This window comes from Egretta garzetta, unplaced genomic scaffold (assembly GCF_000687185.1).
Source record: "Egretta garzetta isolate BGI_Z169 unplaced genomic scaffold, ASM68718v1 scaffold45, whole genome shotgun sequence".
NCBI lineage: Eukaryota > Metazoa > Chordata > Aves > Pelecaniformes > Ardeidae > Egretta > Egretta garzetta.
This window is the reverse complement of record NW_009260028.1, coordinates 9,705,182-9,727,158: the sequence shown is the minus strand read 5'-3', so window position 1 is coordinate 9,727,158 and position 21,977 is coordinate 9,705,182. Positions and strand designations below refer to the sequence as shown.

At 40.5% G+C, this 21,977-nt stretch overlaps 2 protein-coding genes across 5 annotated transcripts in view; one reads left to right on the top strand and one right to left on the bottom strand.

Moving 5' to 3' along the window:
• Positions 1 to 551: 551 nt before the first annotated feature.
• Positions 552 to 18,504, top strand: VPS26C (VPS26 endosomal protein sorting factor C). Of its 2 annotated transcripts, XM_035896412.1 has the most exons (8): positions 2,465 to 2,803; positions 2,927 to 3,070; positions 4,365 to 4,514; positions 7,972 to 8,052; positions 10,497 to 10,571; positions 15,552 to 15,702; positions 16,054 to 16,206; positions 17,920 to 18,504. In XM_035896412.1, exons 2-8 carry the CDS (start codon positions 2,996 to 2,998, stop codon positions 18,000 to 18,002), a joined length of 768 nt encoding a protein of 255 aa, XP_035752305.1. In that variant the 5' UTR covers positions 2,465 to 2,803; positions 2,927 to 2,995; the 3' UTR covers positions 18,003 to 18,504. The 2 variants fall into 2 exon arrangements, with proteins under 2 accessions (XP_035752304.1, XP_035752305.1); XM_035896411.1 differs by lacking the exons at positions 2,465 to 2,803; positions 17,920 to 18,504 and adding an exon at positions 552 to 571 and having other exon boundaries at positions 16,054 to 16,870.
• Positions 18,505 to 18,658: 154 nt separating this feature from the next.
• Positions 18,659 to 21,977, bottom strand: part of TTC3 (tetratricopeptide repeat domain 3) — a 66,843-nt gene continuing 63,524 nt past the window's right edge. For all 3 annotated transcript variants that reach the window (XM_009640912.2, XM_035896410.1, XM_035896409.1), the window contains exon 45: positions 18,659 to 21,412. In XM_009640912.2, coding sequence (XP_009639207.1) covers positions 21,302 to 21,412 — 111 coding nt within the window. In that variant the 3' untranslated portion in view covers positions 18,659 to 21,301. The remainder of the gene's footprint in view (positions 21,413 to 21,977) is intronic.

The following is a 21,977-nucleotide window of genomic DNA, read 5'->3' as shown; positions in this document are numbered from 1 at the left end:
GCCTTGTGGTTTGTTTGTTATTTTTTTCAAAGTTATCTTGCATTTGGGGGAAAAAAAAGGCTGTTTTTTTCTTATCAGGGATGCTGTCGTGATTAGAAACAGGCTGAAAATATATAACACCTAGCTAAAATGATTTTTCTAGCTCCTTAATGTAGCTAACAGACCTGGCAGTGTAAACAGTCAGGTTGGAATTAGTATGTATTTTAACACTAAAAGTAATTTTCCCAACAATTTATGGGACAGTATAGTGTGTACTTTGATCCTTCCAGTCTTTACATAAAGTTTATAGATACTGAATAGCTGTGTAGTTCAGTCAGAAGTCTAGATGTGACTTAGGGCTCTCAAGATGACATTCTGTGATGCATGTCACGCACCATTTCATGTTGTTGTTTAAAGATTGTTCCAAATTGTCCTCAGCCAGACATGGGTAATTCTGCTCCACAGCTGGAGAAGCGAGGGATTGTGCTGCTGGATCAGATGAAGGAGGTGTTCATCTTAGTTGTGACCTTGAAAGTGACTGAAACTTTGAATGTGTCAGTCTTCCTGGCAGTTTCATGAGCATGTCTGAATGGTAAGGGACAGAAAGTTATAAAGCTTGTTTTGGATAATTAACCTGGGGCAGTCTTCTCACAATAATATTTTATTTGCAGTTTAGGATATGTACCTCATTTCTCTGTCTGCTTCACATAAGATATTGGCCTTCCTGTGGATGGATACACTGTTTAGATGAGTAATTCTGTGTAGAGCTGTATTAGCTTAGTTCCATCTTGCAGAGTTTTGTCATCGCATGGTGAAGCCATGAGGAGTTCCTAGTAAGGGAGAAGGTAAGAAGCCATAAGGAGTTCCTAGTAAGGGAGAAGGTAAAAAGTGCATAAGAGCAACTGATTGTAAGTTACTACATTGTTGTACGTGAGGATTAATTCCAGTGGTGACTTTCTCTATACCTTTAGTTTTGTGGTGTTAAAGGTAAATGAACCCCTTTTGATATGGACTGAAACCAGTACTAGTTTAGTATTAAGTGATGCCACGTAACTTTTACAAATGGTACATGTTTGCAAATGTTTTGCAAAAGTGAAGTTTTCTCATAAATTGTGTTCTAACCATAGGTATTTGAATGTCTTGGTAAGCTTACGTTCTTTGATTTGTACTTTTTAGAGGGACAGGTATACTGACAGCTTTGTATTTAGAGGGAACCCTGGTTTTACACAAAAAAGGACAAAGTAGCTCTTCTCCAGAAAATATACATAGCCAACTTCCCCCCCATCAAACAGAAATATAATCTGATTGCATATAAACAGTTTAAGTAAATATTACAGTGTCTTTTTTGTGATGTTTTCCTCTCCCCCACACTAGTGTCCTTTAAAAGTTTTGGTAGAAAGTGGGTTTGAGTTTGGGTTTTTTTTTTTTTTCATTTCTTAAGAGACATGAAATGTTATAAGAAAAATCCATATTTAAGCTCAAGTCATTCTTCTCCTTTCTGCCCCAAATACATACAACCTTATCGTGTGAAAGTATGTAGGCAGTAGCTCTGGAATAGGTTGCTGCTTGTGTGGTGGGAGACTGTTCTCATTTATTAAAGTAGTTAATATGTTCAGGATTGTCCTTGCTTCTTATAGTTCAGCTGTACTCAATTTTCAAAGCAATAACCTAATTGCTTGTACTAATTAAAGCCTGTTAGTGAAGCAGTACAGTATTTAGGTCAGCTTTTCTTCACTGTCCTTTTGTGCTTGTGCCTCCTGTTCCTGGCATTTCCCAATTGCTGCAGGTCCTCTTTTCAGACTTGCAGCGTGTCAGCCTTTGTTGTGATGCGTGATGTTCTACTGCTGTCCTGTTCTGCTTTAAACCGCCTGACCCATTTTCTAGATTGTCATCCTGTACCAGTAGTAAAGACAAAAAGGCTGGCAAAATTCAAATAGCGTCTGTCAGAGATGTACATAACTAGACTGGTTTTAACTGGTCGAGTGTAGAGTGGGCAGTCTGAATTGTCCTTTGGTTGGAGTGATCTGTAGTTTGGTGTCTAGTATGCAAGCCTGGTGAAGGTGGAGAGAGCATTAACATAAACAGAAGAGAAGGTTAGCCCCAAGAAACTTTCTTCAGGTTCTCAAACTACTTGCTGCTATTTCCAGATGTGTATGAGCTTTTTATGTGGAACTCTGGATTGGAGTGGATTCCCTGTTATAGGAGAGGGGAAGGATATGTAAAGGGGTATGTAAAATGAACTGTGTGTTGCTCTCCTGCAGCTAATCTTCAGTGTTAGAACTTCTAAGTTGATACTTCCAAGATGCAGTGTTCTTGTGCAAATACAGTTTTGTAGACAAAATATTCTTAATGGGATAAGTGGCGCATCTCTTGAGTCACACAACTTGTGCCTTCGATTCAGATACGCTTTTAAACTATTTCCTATATAGCATGGAATTTGCTTGTGTAGCAGAACAACTATTTATTTATTTTAAACCTGTTCCATTCCATTCTTGATGTTAGTCTTATCCTTAGCTTGGTCATCACTTTTACAATTATGCCTTCTCTTCCACCTCTCATGGCTGACCATCTTCATATAAAAATTCCTCCTGGGATTTCATTCTGACACGTGAAATGGAACTTGTCGATTACCAGCTGACCTGAGAGTTATGAAGATATTTTTCATCTTGCTGGAGAGGAGGATCTTGAAACTTTGGAAAGAAGCTGAAGCTCCGATTAGTAGTTCTGCGAGGAGGAGGAGAATATTTTTAAAGAAAACAAACAGAAGTACAGAGATCTCTTCCTCACATGGCTTTCCTTATCAGTAATTGTCTTTTCTGACAAGGTTAGACTATTCTCTGGGAACAGTTTTGTTGAGTTTGAAAATCAGTCAGCACACTGTCTGAGTAACTCCTATAGAAGAAATCTATTTAAACAAATGTTTTCATGTTGTCTTCTCTCCCACTAGGAAGTTCTTTCTGGAGTCGTGGTCATAACAAGTAAGGACACAGTCCAGCACCAAGGTATCTCATTAACAATGGAAGGATCAGTAAACCTGCAGCTTAGTGCCAAAAGCGTGGGTGTGTTTGAAGCTTTCTATAACTCTGTCAAGGTAAGACCTGTGCAGGTTAATATTTTTGCCACAAAACCTTTCTCTGTTTTCTCAAATTAAATCTTTAATGGCTCTCAGGTAGTTATAGCACTTCATGGTATGTAAATGATAGAAAGCGGAGAAATGCTCAGCATTATCTAGTGATATATGATGACAGTCTGGGGCAGGAGCTTGCACTGGAGAGTTTTCTTTAGGGTGGAAATACAGTAACATAAATAGTGTGGTTACTGCATGATGCATTGAAGGACCGTGATTTAAAGAAAAATAATAAACTGTGTAATTATATATGGTGTGGGGTTTTTTTTTAAGTGTCTGGGTTTAACTGGACTTTTGTTCCAGATCAGTCACTATCACAACATTTTCTGCAGAGGCCATTGAGGTTGTGTGTTACTAGGCATGACACAGGACCTGCACAGATTCTTCTGTGGAGTATGAAGCTGTGCACAGACTGTTTGTCTGCAGAGCTCCTGGAAGGTCTCTGTATTGCTTTTCAGGATTGGAAGTGTGGGGTTTGGAATCTAGCAGGGCAGGTTATCTCAGGCTCTACACAAACATGGCTGTACTGGTTGAAGCGAGGCTGGCTCTGTCTAGAGGCAGTGTAGCTACATTTGTAAAACAGTTTGCTTAAGTTAGGATAGCCTCAGTGCAGGGCCTTTTAATGTCTTCATATCCTAGTTAACTTTTTTACAGTATGAATAATCTGCCCATCAATGATTGAAAACCAGAAGAAATAATAGAAGCAATGGATTTTCTTATTCCTGTCTAGTAGAGGGGAAAACAATAGTAAAACACCAGAGAAGAAAAGAAGTGTAGTCTTCAAGCAGGCTTCCCCAGCTGACGCATAGTTAACCATTGTTCCAGTGAGAGACTAGCCCTCAGTATAGGTCTTTAGGGTGGGAAAGGGCCAAGGAGAAGGTAGGAGGGAATGACCAACCGCTCAACCGGCACACTTAATTGTTGATTCGTGCTGCTACTATTAAGGATCATAATTTAGAAAATGGAACTCCACTTTCCAAAGTGCTTGAGACTTCGTTGTTTAGCTCTCTAAATATGTTTGGTCATCATATATCATGTATGATATTACCATAAAATAGATCACAAATTGGTTTTTTGAGGAAAGCATTCTTAATATTTCTTAATATTTCTTTTCATTGTAAGACTGGAGAGCTGTGTCTTGTGAAGAAATACCTGAGTTTCTGGAAATTCAGGAAGTCTGTTAGAGTTTAGTGGATTCTTGAAATGATGGGGCTGTCTCTCTGCTTCAACCTAAACCTCTTAATATTTATCTTTGCAGCCTATTCAAATTATTAACAGCACTATTGAAATGGTAAAACCAGGGAAACTTCCCAGTGGCAAGACAGAAATTCCGTTTGAATTTCCATTGCATATGAAGGGGAACAAAGTTCTGTATGAGACATATCATGGTGTCTTTGTTAATATTCAGGTAAGGCAGTCATATCTGTAAAGAATATCTGAACTTTTGTTATCTGCAGTATGTATTCTAAAGCATCTCTTTAATGGAAATCTCTTTTCATGGAAGCAGGGGATGAAGTTTTGTGATAAAGTTTTCTTTTCATAGAGCAATATGTTTTCTTTTCTCAATTTGAAGAATGAACAGAAAGTTAGAGATCCTTTGAAGTAAGTAGATTTTAAGCTTCCCTTTATTAATATAGTATTCTTCTGTTGTGTACTGTATTTTCTAGATATAACTTAAGGTTAAAAATTATGATATATGTTAAGCTTTTAAGTACTAGTTTGTAGGTAGTTTCTAGTTGCCTTTTCAGCTCCAGTTTCTAGGAGTCAATACTTTCCACAGGTGGTAACACTTCTTAAATGTGACAAAGGAACCATCCTGAGATCTCAGAATCCCATCAATATAATGTTGCTTTTAAAAAATTACTGTAATGTCTGGTCCCTTTTCCAGTGAGTTTAAGCTTTTCATTGGAAATAGCTGATGGTAATGAAACTGATCAGATGTAACTTGGGATGCACAAGAGAGACTGAAAAGCATATGGGAAAGAGCAGCTTTGGGTTGAGAAAGGATAAGATGTATTTGCCACGCTTGTTAAATCTTGTACAGTTCTCTTACAGGGTGATGTTTTCATCTAGTTCTGATTTCATTGTGAAAGAACTTCCATTTACCATTTTGTAAATAATCTATATAGTAGTACATACCCAGATACGTGTGTGTGTACTGTTAACCTAGTACCAGTGAGACTTTGTTAGCATAGTAGACAACCAATTGCTGCTAATAATACTTAAATATTAAAAATGAAGTATACTGACTTACCAGATCCATTTTAAGACACAGGGATAAATCTTACAGGAACAAAGCTACCTAGTGTTCAGAGTCTGTTTTCCTGCATTCGTTTGTGAGAAGCGTCCTCTAACTAGAGGAAGTCTTTCCATCACTTACTGTTTCAGGCCTTCCACATGGAGTAAATATTTAAAGAATGATGGCAGAAACAGAACAGTAGGCAAGATGTCGTGCCTCAAATACATCATAAGAACTACTGTAACATATATCTGATCCCTCCTTATGTTGCAGACAAAAAAGACTGCACTACATTGTCCTTTTGTTCAAAACAAATGTGGCTGTGTAATTTCATAATGAAGACTCAAACCAGCGTGTTGAGAGCTTGTAGCATCTTCAAACACATGAATTGTTTGCTTTCTTGTGGAGATGAGTAGTAGCATTTCCTGCCCAAATCTGTATGTACTACATGCTTGTAACAGAATCTTGTGGAAACATCATTTTGAAATTTGACCTTTTTTGGTTAAAAATTGTCTTACCGTAGGTGGGTTAATTTGTTTGGGGTTTGGCTTTCTTTTTTGAGGGAAAGTCTTTCTTCAGCCATCTCTTGAATGTAAACATTGTGGTAGACAATGCTTTTTCTTACTAAGGAATGTTTTTGGGGTTGGGTTATTTTTTGTTTGGTGGTTTTGTTTTGTTTTGTTTTCTTCAAGGAAAAAGTTGAAGGAGCCCCTAAATGCAAAAATTTTCAGACTAGTGCTGATGAAGAATCACTGGGTTGTAAAACTTACCCCCTCGCCCCCTGCTTGTAGCTCATGGATGAGTGTTTGATTTGGTGTCAAAGTATAAAACTGTTAGACTTCCAGTTTCGATAAATAGCTTACATTACAGTGTGGGATTTAAAAAAAACCCTAACAAACAAACCAAAAACCCACAAACCCCCCCCCCACCTACTAGCCTATTGGAAGTAACTAAAAGAAAAATTCCCTTGTTTTTGTCTACATTCAGATGGCTTTTTAAGTACTTCCCATACATATCCTTTCTTAGTCTTGGCTTTCTTCCTAATGTAACGTCTGTTGTTTGTAGTAGGTATGTCAAAAATGGTACAAAACTGGTTGAGTTGCTTTCCATAATCCAGATAACTTGCTTATTATCAGTATCAGTTGTTTTAAGGTATACTTTAATGGTTAATGTTTGTTTTGTTTTGTCATTCCCTCTCTTATCTACTAGACTTCTTTTTACAAGCTGGGTATAAAATATAATTAAAAGGTTAATCATTAGATTTCAGCCAACCTTTGAGAGTCCTGCTCTTCTGAAGAGGAAAATGTAGTCTTTCCCAAGGTTATTCAAGGTGCACTGATACCTGATAAAACAGATACAGGGATGTAAACTGGGGAACATTAAGTTTGTTTTCTAGAAAATCAGGCTTGAACTACTTAAAAATACCTTGTTAGTTTTAAATAAATCAAAGGAAAGAATTCATCTGCTTCTAACGTTTATATTTGTTCTCTGTCCAAATCAAGAAATGGAAAAACAGACTACAGTCTACCACCTGTTGATTTTTTTCATTTGAGTAACTAAAGGTGCTGTTTAAGAAACACTTCCTAAGTCCTGTGCAGTTTAAAAGCAAGCCTCTATTTCTTGATCTAGGTATTAGTATGTTAGCTGGGGGTGCACTATCAAGAGTCAAGTCTCTGTTCTCATGCAGAGATCTTCTAATTAGACACTGATGGGGAGCCTGTGGGCCAAATTGCAAGGCCTGCATGGTCCTGCTGCCTCATTGTGCTGTGTTCCCTGGTCTGAGTGACACGTACTGCAGTAATAGAAGGTTTGCTCAACAGTCAGCAGCTTCAGTGGAAACCATTGTCTGTGGTGGGGGAAGAGATAGGCTCCCTGATCTCATTCTTGCATGTGTGTTCAGGTTAGGTGCAGAGAGACCCCATGATCTAGAAGATATGAAGCTGAGTCCCTAGTCTGAGTGCACCAAGGTCATACTATTTTTCAGTCACTGGTTTGTGGCTCCCTTTTTAGGGGAGAAAAGGGAGGAAATCAGCAGCAGCGAACAGCAAACTTAACCTTGTTGCCTGACTTTGCTGCATGCTGCTGCTTTTAAGTTCAGCTATATGGTTGAAGACAGTTCTGCATTAAATATGCATGTAACTGTTAACACTGTTAAGTTCAGTCTTAAAATAAATTTAAATTTAGAGGGGCTGTGAATATACCTTATTGATAATCACTTATCCGAAGTACGGTGAAAGGCAATATTGTAATCCCTCTTTACTGAATGTAATGTGGGTGTGGAAGACGTACAAGAATACTACTCTCTGCCAGTGAATTAGTCCCTCGATCTCATAGGTTATTACATAACACAGAAGATAGGGAAAGCATTGGCAAATGACTGTAGGACTGTAAACACAAAGAAAAATCGGCTTTCTTTTGGGAGCATCTCAAATTGTTGTATACCTTTTATCTCCTTCCCCTTTCCCCATTACTGGTATGTACATTGCCTACTAATCTGTTTTAAACGATGTCTTAAATATTAATAACAGTAACATTCTGCACATATGTAGTTAAAAGAAGAAAAGCGAGAGAGAGGAAACCTTAACTAAGGCTGTCTTCTTTTTCTCTGCCATCCTGTTCTTGCCAGTATACCCTACGATGTGATATGCGACGTTCTCTGCTGGCAAAAGACCTAACTAAGACTTGTGAATTCATTGTCCACTCACTGGTAAGTGTGGTTTGTATTAATTATACAAAGTGAGACTTTTTTTTCCCCCCCACTTTAAATGAAGTTTGGCTCTAAAGTTACAAAACTGAGTAAACCCATGTAATTTGTAATAGCAACACAGGATATGTATGAGTAAAGGAAGCTGGCCCCAAAAAAAAAACCCGTGCAGAAGAGCTAGGGTGTCAGTTGCTTCTGATTAGAAAGACACATCTCTCCTTTCATTTAAAGAAAATAGTACAAAGAGGATTTGAATTATAATTTTTTTTTATACTGCACTGAGTTTATTCTCATATTCATCCTCTCAGTTCTGAAACAATGGTGTGGTTAGATAAATACCACAGCATTCTTCTAAACACTGTTTCAGATTATCTGAGCATTTCTTAGCCAAAGGTTCCAGGCACCCACAGTGCCTGTCCTAGGAATGGGAGTTTGTTGGTGAAGAAAAAATATCTGATTTCTGTTCTTCAGATGACTAATTATGGTTTAGAGCCTTGAGTCAAAGTATCAAAGCTGGGACTGCATCAAGTTGGGAATAAGAAGCTTGTCAGCTTAATCACCTTTGCTATTAAGTAAGCCCATGGTTAGCAGTGTGCTAAGATAACTAGATTAACAAATATCCACATCCTGTGGTTAGCAAAATGGAGGCAGCCTTCCTCCTGGGGAGAGGTCATTGTGGGATGAGAATTAACTGTCTCACAAGAAATGTTTTGCTGCTTGCTATTTGAAGTTCCTATGTCAGATTGGTTTTTAGTTTATATTGACTAGTATGCATGTCCAGAGGATCTGATGTTGGTACAGGCTGTGCTGACCTAATTAAGTATCTCTTTTTCCACCCACAACTTTCTAGAACGTACTGTTTGTATCATTCCTTTGAACTCTTAACAGGACAGTAAAGTATTAGACTCTTTTGTCTTCCTTATGAGTAATGGTGGAAATATGTTATTTTAGTTCTACAGTGCCTTTTTCAAAGATTTAGCTAGGTGCTATAAAGAAGTTTCCTGTTGGTAAGATTTCATTATTTTCTAAAATATATTACACTACATTTTATTGGTCCATTATTATATTATAAGTAAGCCAAACTTGTCAAAATAGTGAACAAATTACATATTATGCAGTTTCCTGGTTTTACTTCTTGTTCCCACTACAGCACTTCTTAGATCACAAGTCAGTAAATCATGAGTCTCTCAGTCAGGGTGAATTAATGAGGTTTTACTGAACATACAATTCTCACTGTCAGTGCTCACTGTACCATTTCCCTTAACCTTAGTCCTTGCCAGAATTCTTCATTTATGGGAAAATACAGTCAATCTTTTGCTAATATCTTCCATCTTGTGGCTGGGCAGCAGAAGCTATTTTGAATTCTTATGTAGTGAGGGTAGATCCTAACTAAGAGTTCAAGTTAAGCCCACTGGTGGTGGTGTGCTCTGCCAAGTCCCAGTTACATACAGTTGGGTCTCCTGAGATAAGGACGGAGAGTGAGGTCGGTGAATGGTAAGCGAAGCTTGTCTTCCTGATGCAGAGTAGAGGCTGCCATCTCTGCAGAGCTCAGGGCCCATTCAGGCACTTACAGAAAGACTTAACTTGGGTTTGTGATAAATGGTGTAAATAGATACTGAGGAACTGTAATAATGTGCCCCCCAAACTACTTCTTCAGTGTGGAAAGCTACCCTGGACCAAGTTTTGTCTGTTTTACAGTTAAAGAAGCTGGAATGCTAAGCCCATTAAATCAATGCTATGCTAGATTCCACCAGCTGAGGATCTCCTAGTAATATGAGGATGGCTTAGGAGACCTGAGCTGTACTATGGAAAGGGCAGCAGAAAGAGCTCAAAGTGCTGAGAGATAACAAGAGGGAAGGGAGAGTTTATAAAATATATTTGAAGTAATGGAGCAAGTTCACTTATAATCTCCCCCTCTCTCCTCTGCCCAAATTTACTAAGTATTAATAATGAAAGGAAACAAACATTGCAAGTGACATAAAATGTAATTATCTGTGAGTACTGAAATGTGAAATTTAAATTCTTTTCTATAGCATACCATATGTTTCAGATAGGTAGTGGTTTTAATTTTGTGGTTTTTTTTGTTTGGGTCATCCTGTCGTCCCCCCGCCTCCAGTGTAGGTAGAGCTTATGCCAAGAATTTACAAATGGAGAGCTTGTTGTGGTTATTGCAATGGCAAACACAAAGTAACCAAAAAGTGACACAGTTCTGTTTCTACAATTCAGATTTGTGATGCATTGTGACTTGTATTTAGACAATATCATAATGTTACTTAATAGCAAAGGCAGGAAATCTCAGGGGTTTTATTACATAGATGCATACTTTCAGTACAAAAACAATCCTGAAAACTAACACATCCAACAGTTGCTTGACTTTGTTGGTTTTTTTAATACTGTGTGTGTTTAGTAAATCATAGTTTACAGTTTAACTCTTTCATTACTTGTAGTCGCAGAAAGGGAAACCGATGCCAAGCCCAGTAGACTTCACAATTACTCCTGAAACTTTGCAAAATGTTAAAGAGGTAAGGGTTTTCTTACTCTTTTATTTTAAACGTAATGCTCATGTTACTCTGGGTGAGAACAGGAGAAGAATGATTAAATGCTGCCCTGCAGATAATAAACTTTTTCTTTCCCCTTTTTTTCCTTTTTTACTTTTGTAAGCAGTAAAGTGATTCTGCCTGTTCTCTTGTGATAGTGGTGGTGAATGTAAGGTGGAACTTTGTTCAGTAATGGTTAAACATTTTTACCATTTTTTCTGAGTAAGATGACAGTGAAGCAAAGGAAAACATTCTATGCCACATGTAGCCAAGATCCTTTAAAAATGTGTATCTTGATCCTTGGTTATGCCTCTTTTTATAGGACCATGTGGCTTTGGGTAGTACTGTCTTGGTCGTTTAGCTTTCTGAACACTGATTTCTGTTTGTCCACTGAAATCTGTTTTTTCCAGATTTTGCTGTTTTGCTCTTCTTGTTAATAAGGTTGCTTTCCTGCTTTAGCTCTCCCTTCTGTGTCCCCAGTTTGTCTTCCATTGCTCTTAGTCCCAAACTTTTGAATTTAGACCTACTCCTCTGCTTGTTTCTCAAAACAGACCTCTTAATTAGCTGTTTTTGTTTCATGCTATTGTTGACCTTATTGTACATATTCACAGAATCATTGTGGTTGGAAGGGACCTCTGGAGATTGGTTAGTCCATCCCCTGCGCTCAGAGCAGAGTTAGCTAGAGCAGGTTGCTGAGAAGCATGTGTAGTCAAGTTTTCAATATCTCAAAGGATGGAGACTTACAACCTCTCAGCAATGTTACAGTGTTTGGCCACCCTGACAGGATTAAAAAATGAATAAATAGAAAATCTAAAAGTAATTTCCTTTATTTTGATTTGTTACCGTAGTCTCTTGTCCTTTCACTGGAAGGAGTTTGACTCAATCTTCTTTACTCCTTCCCATCAGGTATTTATACATATGGATAAGATTCCCCTAAGCCTTCTGTTCTGCAGGGTGAACAATCCCAGCTTTCAGCCTCTTCTTGCATGTCACGTGCTCCTAACCATCTTCATGGCCAAATCCAGCAAAAGCTAGAATTGCTCCAGTAAGTCTGTGTTTCTGGTAGCAGGAAGTCCTGAATTGGACACACTATCCCCAGGTTTGTCTCACCAGTGCTGAAGAGATGAGGAGAATCACCTCCCTCAGCCTGTTGGCAACACTTTCTAATGCAGTTCAGAATGCTGTGGGCCCATTTGTCCAGCCAGCTGGAGGTCCCTGTGATGGGCAGCGCAACCATCTGGTTCACCAACCACTCCTTCCAATTTCATATTCTCTGCAGACTTGCTGAGGATGCACTGTGTCCCATCGTCCAAGCCATCACTGAAGGTGTGAAGTAATACTGGCTCCAATATTGGCCCCAGTCACTGGTGTACACCACTAGTGACTGGCGTTGAGCTGGACTTTGTGCTACTGATCACAAACCTTTAAGTCCAGCAGTTCAGGCTGTTCTCAGTCCACCTCAGTGTCTAATCTGTACATCTTTTCTGTACTCCACCAGTTTGTCTGTGAAGTTGTTAGGAGAAACAGTATCAAAAGCAGAGCTGAAGCCAGTGCTTCAGTACCCACTGCTCTCCGCTTGTCCACCAAGCTAGTCATTTCATCACAGAAGGCCGTCACGTTGGTTAAATGTGATTTCATTTTCATAAATCCATGCTGACTGCTTCCAATCACTTTCCTGTCCTTTATATGTTTGGAAATGGCTTCTGGGGTTATTTGCTCCATCACTTTCCTAGGGACTGAAGCAAGGCTGATGAGCCTGTAGATCCTCGGATCTTCCTAACTGAAGATAAGAGTGACGGTACATGTTCTTTGTTCATGGCAGCCTTTCAAAGACAATCAAGATTGGCCTCATGGTGACATGGGTCAGCTTCCTCAGCACTTGTGGGTGCGTCCCATCAGGTCCCATGGACTTGTGTACATCCAGTCTGTTTAAATGTTCTCTAACCTGCTGCTCCTCTACAAAGGATAACTGTTCCTCACTCCAGACTTCCCTTGTGGTTGTGGAAGCCTGGGATTCCTGAAGGCAAATCTCATCTGTAAAGTCTGAGGCAGAGAAGACATTAAGTACCTCTGTCTTTTTCATGTCTTTCGTCACTAGGTCCCTTGCCGTATTCAGTAGCAGGCTGACATTTACCCTTGTCCTCCTTTTGCAGCTGGTAGACTTGTAGATGCTCCTTTTTGTTGCCCTTCGTGTCTCTTGATTTAACTCCAGGTGGGCTTTGGCTTTCCCAAAACCATCCCTGCACACTCGGATAGTGGTTTTATGTTCCTCCTGGGTCACCTGATCCTACTTCCATCTTTTGTATACTTCCTTCTTATGATTTTATCAGTAGCATCTTGTTCATCCATGCAGGTCTCTTCCTACCTTTGCTTGACTTTCTGCATGTTAGAATAGACCACTTTTGAGCGCGGAGGAGGTGATTCTAGAAAACCAACCAGCTGTCATGGCTGAACCGTAAATCCAGCTGAGACAGAGGATGAGTAGGTTGTGTCCAGCAGCCTCTCATGTCTGCGGAGACTGCTGCACACTGCAAGCATATGTGTTTTTCCCAGTATAAGGATACAGTAACCATTCTTGGTGGTAAAATTACTCTTGAGACTACTGCTAAATACTGAGTTCTCAGCAGTCTGCTTTTCCTATGAACCATGTTGCCATATAAATTATTTTCTCTTTCTTCTTTCTTTTCCTGTATCTTGATACTGTACTCATTGACTTACCAAAGACTCAGTGGTGTACGTCATGAGAAAGTCCTGTTCATTAAAAGCTCTTTCTTAAGTTTAACAGTAGACCCTGTGCCGTTCTCTATTTGAAGTACATAACTACAAAAATAGGTTCTAAAACTTCTGACATCTCTGATCCAGCAGTTCTTGGTATTTAATTGTGGAGCTGTCTAAAGAATGGTATTGAATGTGTATGGTAGCACAAGCAGTTGCTTTTTTTTGTTGTGGTTTTTTTTTTTTTTTTTTTTTTTTAAATTCCTCTCCCTGTCTCAGAGAAATGTGTGGGTCTCAAGTGACTACCTGATGGACATGTAGAAAAGTCACTGTTTTGGTATATTTAAAATATTAACATTTCAGTTCTCTGCTTGTCTGGAGATTGTGACTGAACTATAATCTCTGTTTAGACCACTAGAAAACCGATCAGGAGGTTTGCAGTAGCCAAGCAAAGCACAAAGAGGTTAGATGAAAAACCAGGATAGATTTGCTTGTATATTCTTGATTCTCATTTTGGGGGGATTATGAAATAGAGTGTAAATGATAGGTCCTATGAGAGAAGACCGACCTAGGATTAAAATATGAAGAATACTGACAAGAGTAGTAAGGCTCTAGGGGAAATACACCTTTAAAAAAACAGGTCTTGTAGATGAGGATTGAAGAAAATGGCCTCGAGTTCTCATTCCATGAGTTCCTTTTATATGTCTCTTAGGTTCCTAACCACTACACTTCAGGGGATAACTATGATGTCCCTGTGAAGCAGGGAAGCAACTCTGTGTTTGCTAGTAGTGGTGATGAGAAGAAGCTGCGAGGGATCGTGCCATCAAAAAAGCATTTTACTAATACATTAGTAGGACTCAATATCTCATAGGGTGGTTTTGCCAGCGATGTAACTTACGTTATTTAAGTTAGGAGAAAATACACAAGTGAGGTCACGCTTCTTAAACTCATGAAAATTCCTCTTTCTTGATTTCCCCCAAAGATTTGTTTTGAGTGGAGCAGCTAAATTCTGCAGAGGTGTTGGGTATCTGAGTGAAACAGTCTAAGCAATAATTGAGGAGAACTTTTCTGCCGTTGCTACTGGCAGCCAGGACTAAGAAGCAAAACAAACAGATTGGGAGAAAGAAAATTTTCGCCAAGAGAGTTGGTTTGGAAGAAGGGAAAATCAGTTACATGGGCAAGGAAATCTGATGCCACAAGCAAGCGCGAACAGATGGTTGGAAGGTAGGGGCTAACATCAAAAATGTCAATAACAAATAATTCAGGATAGAAAGAAGACTAAGGCTTGCAAAAGAAGGGGAAGATTAGAGCAGGATGCTGAAAGAGTCTGAAGGAAGCTGGATGGTGAAGATAGGAGCTGAAGATGTGGGTAGAAAACTTGACCGTTTCAGCATGCCTCCTGCCTGAACTTGAAATGTAACTGGAGCTTCTGGCATATGAGTTTCTCTGCTGGCAGAGAGTATCTGTGATGCCTGCTGGCCTGAAAAAGATGAGGGCAGGGGGAGCAAAGCCCCTGCTCTGTTATGGAAACTGATTTAATAGACTGTCACCCTCGATCAGCTATTTGTACTGCTCCTTTTTTAAAAAGGAGGAAACATCCTTGCTGTTAGGAAAGTTTTAAAAGCATGATCCTGTATTGCAATTACACCCTTTATTAATTGTCCTTAATCGGGGTCTTGGTACATAAGCAGTATGCTACAAATTGCATTAAGATTTTTAAATGCCCGTCTTCCCTCCCAGTAGCGGCCATAAGAGAGAAATTTTAAAAGGTGGGAAAATCACTGAAATGATAGGCTATATTGCGTGTTGTAATCCTTAACAAAATGGGACCAGAATGCAGTTCTCCAGAGCACCGCCAGCTGATTTAACTTAACCATCCTGTTAGTTCCTGCCAGCCTACCTCCTGCACCATGTGGTTCCCGACTTCTGGATTAATTGTAACAGCCAAGTTTTGCCAGTTCATCCCAGGAAGAATGCTCCTGTGGATGAGTAGGGTGGATGCGTGTCAGTGGGGAGGGTAGTAAGAGAGATCTTAATGCATCTGCATAAGGATGCATATTTAAAGAGTTATATAAGTTACTTGAGGCATTTCTGAACTTTTGGGTTCTTAACTTTGCAACTTTTTGGGATTTCCTGTATACTTTGATAACTGTCTTTCTGTAAGGTGATTTTTTTTTTTTTTTTTATTTTTTTTTTTTAGTCTGCTCTTACAGTTGTGTCTTCCCCTCTCCCCCCTCCCAATCTTTCCAGAGAGCTTCACTTCCAAAATTTCTCATCAGAGGGCATCTCAGTTCTACAAACTGTATCATTACACAGCCACTGACAGGGGAGCTGGTGGTGGAGAATGCAGAGGCTGCCGTCAAAAGTATTGAGCTGCAGTTAGTACGGGTGGAAACCTGTGGTAAGTTTCTCTGTAATTGGAACGTGTTTCGACTGCGGTAACTACCACTTGCGCTCTTTCAGCTTCAGTGTGAAAGATTTTCAGAAGGCATACAATTGAAAAGACCTGCAAAAAATTGGTTTGCACTTTAGGTGGAACAGTCCAAACATTAATTTAAATAATCTCTACGATCCTTAACTCAGGAGTGCTAATGTGAAAACTTGCAGGTCAAAGGGCAAAATGCTTTGCCCACACCTACTCCCCCTTGCCTCCCTCCAGCCCCATTATATCTTTGTTTTAAATTTTGGCCGCTGCTTTCTCTTCTTTCTTTCCCTTCCTCTCCCCTCCCTCTGAATTTCCCGCTTTCACCAGGGTGTGCGGAAGGTTACGCCAGAGATGCCACAGAGATACAGAATATTCAGATTGCTGATGGGGATGTCTGCAGGGGCCTACCAATTCCCATATACATGGTGTTTCCCAGGTTGTTCACCTGCCCTACCCTGGAAACAACAAACTTCAAAGTCGGTAAGTGCGTATATGCTGTGTGGGCACCTCTCATTTGAGATGGGTTTCTAGTTTAGCTTCTGGCAGGTAACGGGGCAAGTCGCTGTCAGCACTGTAAGAAGCAGCGAGGATGTCCGCCTGTTTCCCTGTAGAGGTTTCCTGAGCAGGACTGCAGTCTGCTGTATTTCACATAGCTTGAGAAAATACAGCCCAAATGCTTCTAACTAAAACCAGTTGTGCAACTGTTAAGCTACTTCTGACTGATAGAATTATATGGTAAAGGGACAGGAGAAGCAGGGTAATGGCAGGTAATTTTTTTTTTTTCTGCCAGAAAATTACCTGTGATTAAACACTTGAGTAACAGCCCAAGAATAAAATGCCAAGATGACCCCTTCCTTCTTTTCATCACCAGCAAGAACCCCTCTTTCCATTCCCTCTCCTTTTTGTTTCCCACTCTCCTGCTGTACAGACTCAGAAGTAGAAAAAGCAAGGTTAGCCTGTACGTGGCTTTGCTTTTCTTCATCTACACCAGTTGCATCTTCCTGCTTATTATTGCCAAAATCCAACATTTTCAATAACAAACACCTGACATGTAGGATTCTCCTCACTTCTTCAAGTAATTACTGCAAAAGTTCTCTTTGGTAGCCTGTTTTCCTTTCCTTCATCCTGCTGGAATCGGTTGGTGGTTCTTTTTATTATTGTTGTTGTTGTTGTTATTATTATTATTATTATTATTATTATTTTATTTTATTGTGTCAGATTGAAGTCCCTGCCTTTAGGATCCTTTCCAACTGAAGCCCCTCCTAGCTTTCTGCTGTATATCTCAGACAAATGTGCACAGCTAGTTTTTCAGCTTTGCCTACCTGTTTATCTGTTCCCCCAAAAGCATTTTTGCACCTGATGTGTACAGCGATTTAGCCCCCCCCCAACAATATTCTACTCTACTTTTTGCCATTCCTAGCTATTGAACGGTAATTTACAGTGACAAATGGCTACTGTTAGTGTAGCATCTACTTTTTTATTTATAAGAACCGTCTTAATATAGATATGAAGATTCTAAAAAAGGACAATTATTTTTCAGTTTATTTTGATCCCTCGTTCCTTCATTTATTAATTCTACCTGACTTGTGTACTCTGTTGCCACTTAGGATTGATTATAGATCTGGGGTTTGAACAGAATATAATATCTAAAGAATAGATTTTCTTTTGAAAAACGTTCTTCATAGTTTGCAGGTATATTGTATTTTAGTGTTTAATTTCACGAGGCCATACATAACGCAGGGTTCTAAGGCTCCGTCACATGCTGGCAGCAGGGGAGGAGCCTGTTCCCTAACTCTTCCACTTGTGTGCATTCTAAATAATGCGTATGGGCGGGAGGCGTCTTTCCCAAAACATTTTAATCTTGGACATCTGAGCTCTGCCCGCTGTCCAGAAGACTGTATGTTACAGCTTTTCAGTGATGCGGACGTGAATCCAGAGGAATCCCAAAGATGAGAACAAGCCAAGGTTCTCCAGGAATGGTCCAAGATCTGGGGTGCCTGTGGTGAGGTTCTGCCTGGAGGTTACCTTGTTCCTCCCTGCCACAGGGAAATCCAGGCTATTGAAACGGCTTGGAGGGGCCCTGTGAAGAGCCGTGTCTGAGAGCAGGAACTGCCTCCCTCTCATCCTACTGTGACAATTCAGACTAATATGGAACTTTTTTTTTTCCCCCCCCCCCCCCCCCGCTTCTTCCAGAGTTTGAAGTTAACATTGTTGTCCTTCTGCATGATGATCACCTCATCACAGAGAACTTCCCCCTGAAGCTCTGCAGGATGTAAATAGTCAGAGGAGAATCACTTAAGGATTTACTGAAAAAGGACAAAATTCTTCAGAGGCAAAGTGAAATTTCATTAATGTCTTTTTTTTGTTTGGTTTTTTTTTTTTTAACCAAACCACATCACTTCCTTCTCCCTGCTGGTAGTTCTTGGGCTTTCAGTTCTCTACCAGTCTTGCTAAGACTCTGCCTGCCTCGCGAAAGCCTGCGTGGATGTGTCTATTCAGGCAGCCTTGTCAGGTGTCTTTCTGACTTCAACAACCATGTTTTCCCCCAGTTTTTCTCAGACAGATCCCGAAGGGATGATTCCATATATTTCTACAACTTGTAGAAAGTTTCTTTCCTTATTTCATTTTGTAATACTTGTTCCAAAGTCCTTTGAAGACCTCTCAAAACTAGTAAGTCCTGTTACACGTGGTGTGTATATATACTGGGGGGGAGGCATGGGACTTGTAAGATAATGCTGAAGCGTGTCTTTGAAGGTGTAATAAATGGTGCTACAACGATGCAAGGTGGTGGTGTGGGATGAATATCACAAGGCAAACGTGAAATGAATAATATGTGAAGTAACACCGAGCGTATTTTGGTCAAATGAGCCTGTATGGGAGGAATGCTTAGAACTGAAGTTGTTGTGCGTGGGGGTCTTCCCTGGATCCTGTATGGGAGGAATGCTTAGAACTGAAGTTGTGCGTGGGGGTCTCCCCTAGAAAAATAACGCCCTTTATCTTTGCGATGTGTGTAAAACAGCACTGAAGATCAGTCAAAAGTTTTTAGTTTGAGAATATACTTACTCTTTGCATTACACCACCTTCCCTTTTATAAGACTTGTACAGCTCAGTTTTTTGATGGAGACCAAATGTCTGTTGTGCGACAAATGGCACCACTGAATTGTTGCAGACCAGCCTATGCTGAGGGTGGAAGAATGGCATTAAAACCTTCTACACTGTGGCATCTCGTGCCTTTAGGATGTGACTTGTCATTATACAAATAACCGTTCCAAGGGAGACGGCCGCTCTTTTTAATCAGGTGGGTTAATACCATCAGTTGTTCAACTTAAAGTACGAATGTAAGTGCCAGGAAAGGAGTAAGTTAAGGTAAATACATGAAAGTGTCTGTAATGATACATCTTAAGGGAACGATACAGGAAAGCTATTTCAGCAAGAGATAACCTTCCCGACACAAACAGGTTGTAGATTCTGGTGTTAACAGAACAGCCACAATTTATTCTAACTGTGGGTTTTCCATACACTGTTATGGGGGGGTGGAGGTAGGCTAAGTACATAAAACCTAAGTGTAAAGAGACAACCTGAAAAGACAGAATTAAGAAAACTAATTAAGACAGAATTAAGAAAACTGCCCCAAATAATTTCCTTTAGCTTTATCCCGTGGCATTGCCAAGCAGGAAATGCAATTCTAGGTTTGGTCCTGCTTCTAGATCATTTGCATGTGAGGAATAAACATCTGAAATGAGAATTTCAGTGTCTTACAGTGGTCTTGTAGGGGGAAAAAAGGAGCTGTTTATTAGAACTTACTTAACACTTCTCTACAATCGGGAAATGGTACGGGATGACTTCTGGAAAACGAATGCTGCTGTTTGTAGTCTACATGCTGTTGTTGAAAGAGTGCCGCCTGCTGCTCAAAGCGGCACTATTGCCTCCCGCGGTTCTTTGGCGAGGCGGCCTGGCCTTCATCCCACCGCCGGCCCCAACAGCCCGAGCAGATCAGCTCCCTTAGGGTGGGAGTACGGCCTGCGCCCCTGCCCTCCCCCAGGCAGCAGCGGGGCGCCAGGGCTTCCTTCTCAAAGGTGTGACCAAACCGCCTCTGGAAAGCACTGAAATCCTTCCAGCTTGTGGGACTCAGAGAAAAGAACACAGACCAAAACCCATCCCGCTTATTTGGGGACGTGGGGTCGTGGCTGTGCTGTGGGTGTAGGAGAACCAAGATTGGCCGACACCAAGCAAGCGGGTGTAACCGCAGCGCTGCTCCCACAGCCGGCTTAGCTTACCCCGCCTGCCTCAGGGCACCCTCTGCTCTGCTTGGGGAGCGCGGCCCAGCAGGGCAGGCGTGGGACTGCTGGTGAGAAGCTAAGACAATGCTCTCTATGTATGCGTCCCCCAGCCCAAGGCATAACGGGAGCCGGAAAGGCTGCAAGTGCTGCAGTGCGGGGCAGCGCAGTACTTCATTCTTCAGGCAGCAAGGTGCCTTCGCTCTCTGACCTAGAGTGGATTACTCACCAGTAACTGAGACTTAGCAACAATATCACACAGAAAACCCACATCAGCTGCGGTAGTAACTTTTATTTTTGATCTGAGTACCAATTAATGTATTGATTAATCACAGAATAGTTGAAAACTTCCTCTGGAGGATACATACTCATTTGGGGGGAACAACTGATCCCTAGAGTTAGCTAACTTAATCTCATATAATTGATTTAATGCTGCTTGTACCCAAACAGCAGTCACGCTATTTTCAGAGTGGTTAAGCTGTACGTGCTGTAGTCCTGGGCTTTTGGCTATTTGAGACAAGTTTCTGATTTAAGTAAAACAGCTCCTCAGCAATGAAGGAAATTCAAAGCGTAATTTGAGATTAAGGAATTGAGCTACAGCATTCCAACTCAGTGATACACAAACAGAAAGAAGTACAGGAAGGCTTAAAAATTTCTTGCTTCAAAATATTACTAAAAGTCATTATTTAAACAATTTGAATTATTAGCTATGGATTTATGCAGAGAAAGGAGCTGCAATTATATGAACTGTGTTCATAATGATCACAACAAGCCTGATTTGAAATCCTCCAGTTAAATTGGGATTGTTTGTGCCAGAGGAAGGTAAGGTCTGGGCTGTTCCGCATTCTGCTAGTCTGTCATTCAGGCCCCCTGCTCGTTTGATGCTGGAATTTCAGTGTGGTGTAAGCCCTGGAGGAAAGCCCCCTCTTTACAGGAATTATGCACCAGCCTTTAGGAGAAGTAGATACACCATAGTTTAAACATCCCTTGGCCAAAAAACCCTACCAGTTTTGTGTGCTCTGGCTTCTGAACTACATCGGCTTTGCACATTTAGGCAGCAACCAGGAAAGTGCTGGATCTTGGAGCACGCTAACTTGATTCTGCAGGGGCCGTGGCAGTACCAGCATCTTACAGCTTAATGTGAAGCATTAAATACTGAATTAGTCCGAGTTCTACTACCATTTCCAATAAAACCAGGGTTCTGTCTCTTTCTAGGCATCACGTTTCTGTTCCTTATCACAGTGGTTATTCTGCAGCCACTTTGCAGCTTATTACAACATGCTTAAATAAAACAAGGTTTAGGTGTATTTGTTCCGTGCAGGAAGCTCAGGAAAGTCTTCTGGTAACAGAGCGTGCACGCGGCAGATGGGGCAGGTACTGGAGTGTTGCTTAAGCCATGTTCTGATGCACTGCAAGAATAGGAAGATGTTGAGGAAACAAAGTCCGGTATAAAGAGTTTGGCTTACGCTCATTAATAATTGTCACTAACAGGTAAGCTCTTTTCCAAGACCTTCTGTGTTACTAAAATTTGCAGTTAGAAAAACCGTTCTCCAATTCTGACACGGTGCTGGTCAATTTACATTTGCACCCATTCTGCAACAACAAACCAGCAGTGACCAAATAAGGTTGTGGGAAAAAGTCACGGACAGAAACATTAAGTTATTCTAACAGAATCCTGACTTTCTTACTATGTGAAGTTACACGTGCAGCTGCTGCCAGGCGGCAAAGGCAGGGTTTATAGCGACAGCCCATTCTGTAAGCATGCTTCAGACAAATCTGTGACAACTACCAAATTTATTCTCTGAAGAATAAGCTTGAATTCACGCTGATGAATTACCATTTTAGTTAAAAATCTAAAACTGGAAACTTTCTGGCACAGTAAGACTGTATAGATCTATAGCATGTCTCGGTGCATGTGAAAGAAAACTGCGCTGTTCTTGAAGCACCAAAGGGTAAGGGGAGAGGGGGGGGGGG